This window comes from Nicotiana attenuata, unplaced genomic scaffold (assembly GCF_001879085.1).
Source record: "Nicotiana attenuata strain UT unplaced genomic scaffold, NIATTr2, whole genome shotgun sequence".
Classification (NCBI taxonomy): domain Eukaryota; kingdom Viridiplantae; phylum Streptophyta; class Magnoliopsida; order Solanales; family Solanaceae; genus Nicotiana; species Nicotiana attenuata.
The window spans coordinates 132,925-136,651 of NW_017672672.1; the positions used below are offsets into that span (position 1 = coordinate 132,925).

Below are 3,727 nucleotides of genomic sequence, written 5' to 3' on the forward strand. Positions count from 1 at the left end.
ATCCCTTTCAAAAGTCCCCAGAACAAGATCGTTTGATTGTCGAGCAAACTTTAATGTTCCAAAGCTTTGTGTCGTTTTCTCAAAGAAAAACCAAAAGAAGTTATCATTAGTTATGTCTGCTCGACTGTATAGAGAAGCAGGAAGAGGCTAATGGATAAAAATTCTTATTAATTTATATGAAAAAAAATCAAAGACAATCAATGATAGAATGTCAGTCTCTGCTTATGTGAGAATTGTTATATTTTGTGCCTGGAGCGTGTAAGAATCATTAATATAAATAAAGTCTGTTTATGTTGATTGAGTAGTATCTTTAAACAACTTCTGCTTAGCTGAGATTCTCCTGTATATGATTCGGGAGAGTTGCAAAGCAAGGAGGAGGAGAAAAGGGGCTGAAGTTATTTAAAAAGTGGGTACAAGTTTAAAGTTTTTAAAAAAATGGGTATAGGTTAAATAGGGGCGACCAAATAGGACGCCCCGTGCAATTTTTACGTTTTTTACTTATTTGGCAATCAACCTTTACTTTAAAGAATAGATCAATTCCCAGTTTTCTCTCTTTAATTTATCTTGGATTTGAGAATATGTATTAGGAATAATTTAAAAAGTTTGTAACTAAAAAGTCCCAACACTTGGACAGGCATTAGTCCTGTTCCACAATTGCTAAATACTATGAAATCAATCCTATTCGGATCACTAATTATTGATGTATTTGAATATCAATCACAACATTGAGATTATCATCATAGAGTCGTGACGGGATGGATAATATCCTTCTACCTTTAATCGAAGGCTCACGTTCACTTCTTGAGAATGGAATTTTTTTTTTTTTTGTACAAAGTGCTTCCTAAATATTACGTGACATGAATTCGAATGAATCAGAACTCCAGTACGATACCGAACCGATAAGAAATTCAAAAACAGAAGAAAAAATCATGATTCATCTCTTATACATATATAAAATCTTGTTAAGCCTCACGGTCAAGGAAGGAGCAACACATCTAAGGGTGGTCATCTGACCATTCTTAGGAGAAAATTACATTGCCTATATAGGTTAAATATTAACTTTTAAAGGTATATAACATATACTGAACATCATTTGTCGGAATTTTTTTTTACTTCTTTCAAGTTTGAACATCCTTAAAAAAAATTCTGACTTCGCCATGGCTCATGGTGCACATGATGAGAATTTGCCGTATGTGTATATATTATACAAATAAAAAACTACGACTTTATACATTGCACATATTTCAAAACGTTGTATATCTATTCATATATTGGAGAAGAAAATGTAAAAAATTTGGAAAAAAATAATCAAAGAAAAAACTATACTCAATATTCACCTTGTTCTATTGACTCAGAATATTCAGCCAGATGACTCATCCTAGGTAAAACATGTATATTCAAAACTTGAAACCCTAACGGACTTTCCACCACCACCACCCTCGGCGGCTCTGCCACCACATCCACTATCGTAATCTCATTCCCACCTCCGCCAACTACGCACACTCTACCACCGCCCGCCGCTACATATTCCGCACCCTTAAGTCTCTCATTTTCAACTATCTCCACCCAAATATCCTTCTCTTCGTCATATTTCCTCAATGCTCCCTTAGATTCATCCGCCATATATATTGTCTCCTCCGCCATCGCCGCCGCCGGACCCCTCCACCCCATTAACATACCCTGTGGCATCTCGTGCCACGTGTCACTTCTCACATTATAAATTATTCCTTCTTTAGCGGCGTCCCCTTTCACATTAACCATACATAATTTTCCTTTCCACCCAATAGCATCAATTGCTTCCCTACTAAATTTCCCATCTTTTAACCCACTCATTTCCTCCCATTTCCACTCATTTTTTCCCTCCTTTCTGTTACAATAAATATCACTATTACATGTACAGTAGTGGGGCCCACTTCGGCTACTTTCATTAAGGTCCCACTTTACAACCGACCGAGCTACCTCGGGGTTGTAGTGGGACCCAACTCCACTCGCCACATACACCACGTCATTTAATGCGCCAGCAGCGCACCAACGACGTGGCGTGATGAGTGGAGGACCATAGCTCCATTTTTTTTTCAGCGGATTGAAAACAAGCGGGCGAGAAATCGCCGGCAAGAAATGATCCGCTGTTGCAGCAAGGAGAATTAAATTTCCCGAAACACTTACCGATTGAACCGGAAGATTTCTCGAAATAAATGAAGGATGCTTAACGAGGAGTCTAAGGGGTGGGTCCGGTGGTGGTGGAAGAAGAAGCCACTTTGATGAGATTGGATCAAAAGAAGCAAATTCTATAGAGTTTGTAAAATTTGCTGAATTTGGTGTTTCATTTATATATTTTGAAGGTAATAATAAAGCATATATAGATAAATATGGTGGAAAAGAAGGAGAGTAAATAAGCTTACGCCAAGAATGGCAAGTGGAAAAAAGTGTAAAAGGGTGTACAAGATTTAAACAAATTTGAGCTATATGATCGGGAAGCCCAGGGATCAAGGACTGATTGTCGTCGTCGACGTGGAGGGTGTGGTGGGTTTTGCGGCGTTTGACGGCGGCGCCGGCAGTGGTGATAGTGGTGGAGTTGATCATTTGTGGAGGAAAAGAAGGAGAAAGGAATGGGATAGGGGAACTCAACATATATTTATTTTTGTGTGATAGTAGATTTTTTTAATTTATTATTATTATATTATTACTATATTTTTGTGATGGAGTAGGTTTTAGGTCACTTCATTAATGTTTGAAAAGTGATGTTGCGGCAAAGATTGAAGTAAAAGGCAAATATTGGACATAAGTTAGGAGTATAGTACATAATTCCTCTTTTTCTCCTTTTTTATATTTCATATGATTTTTCTAATTGAAGAAATTTTGACACTATTTAATTATTAGGACGGTTTTCAAAAGGATATACAAGTAGAACCCACAAAGATTCTTATTATCTGTTCAAATTTCCTCTTGTCTATGCATGAATCATGATTTCTTTTTTCTTTTAGAATTTTGGATATTTGTTTGTAGTCCAATGATTTTTATAGAGAAAGAATATCTCTTGCCCAGTCCGAAACTTGTAACCATAGAATTTTGAGTTTTCACAAAAAGTGTTCTTTTGGAGTTGGTTTTGTATTTTTAAAAATATTTCGGAAAAGGCCTAAAAATGCCACTCAACTTTCAGAAATGGGTTATCCATGCCATCTGTTAAAAAATTGCTATTTCCATGCCACTGCCGTTAAAAAAATGGCCCATCCATGCCATTATTGACTAACGACTCAATTTTTATTTGGCCCATCCATGCCACTGCCGTTAGTCAATAATGGCATGGATGGGCCATTTCTTTAACAGCAGTGGCATGAAATGAGCATTTTTTTAACGGATGGCATGGATAGACCATTTCTGAAAGTTGAGTGGCATTTTTAGGCCTTAATGATTTTGAGAAATGAAATTTGAGAATTTTGTGAAAGTTTTAGCTTCCGTTTGAACATAGATTTAGCTTCTTCTTTTTTCAAAAAGAATTTACAAATATTGTTTGTTCATGGAATTCGATCAGTTTTTGAAAAAAAAAATGTAGAAAAATTTTCAAGTTCCAAGCTAGTTTTTGGGTGATTTTTTCTTCCACTCACAAAACTTTAATATTTTTTCAAGTAAAATGTGTTTGACCAAAAAGTGTTAAGCTTTTTGCTAAACTAATTAGTGAGAAAATAGGGGGTGAATTCTAGTAAAATGTAATAAATTTTAGATCTAA

At 35.9% G+C, this 3,727-nt stretch overlaps 1 protein-coding gene across 1 annotated transcript; it reads right to left on the bottom strand.

Annotated features, from left to right (window-relative positions):
* Window positions 1-1,174: 1,174 nt before the first annotated feature.
* On the bottom strand, window positions 1,175-2,890 carry LOC109214055 (F-box/kelch-repeat protein SKIP25-like). The gene has a single exon (XM_019377934.1). The coding sequence runs from the start codon at window positions 2,629-2,631 to the stop codon at window positions 1,327-1,329; it is 1,305 nt and encodes a 434-aa protein (XP_019233479.1). The 5' UTR covers window positions 2,632-2,890; the 3' UTR covers window positions 1,175-1,326.
* Window positions 2,891-3,727: the final 837 nt, after the last annotated feature.

Coding starts and splice junctions, on each gene's coding strand:
- LOC109214055 (XM_019377934.1), bottom strand. CDS start 2,631: ATGTTGAGTTCCCCTATCCCATTCCTTTCTCCTTCTTTTCCTCCACAA.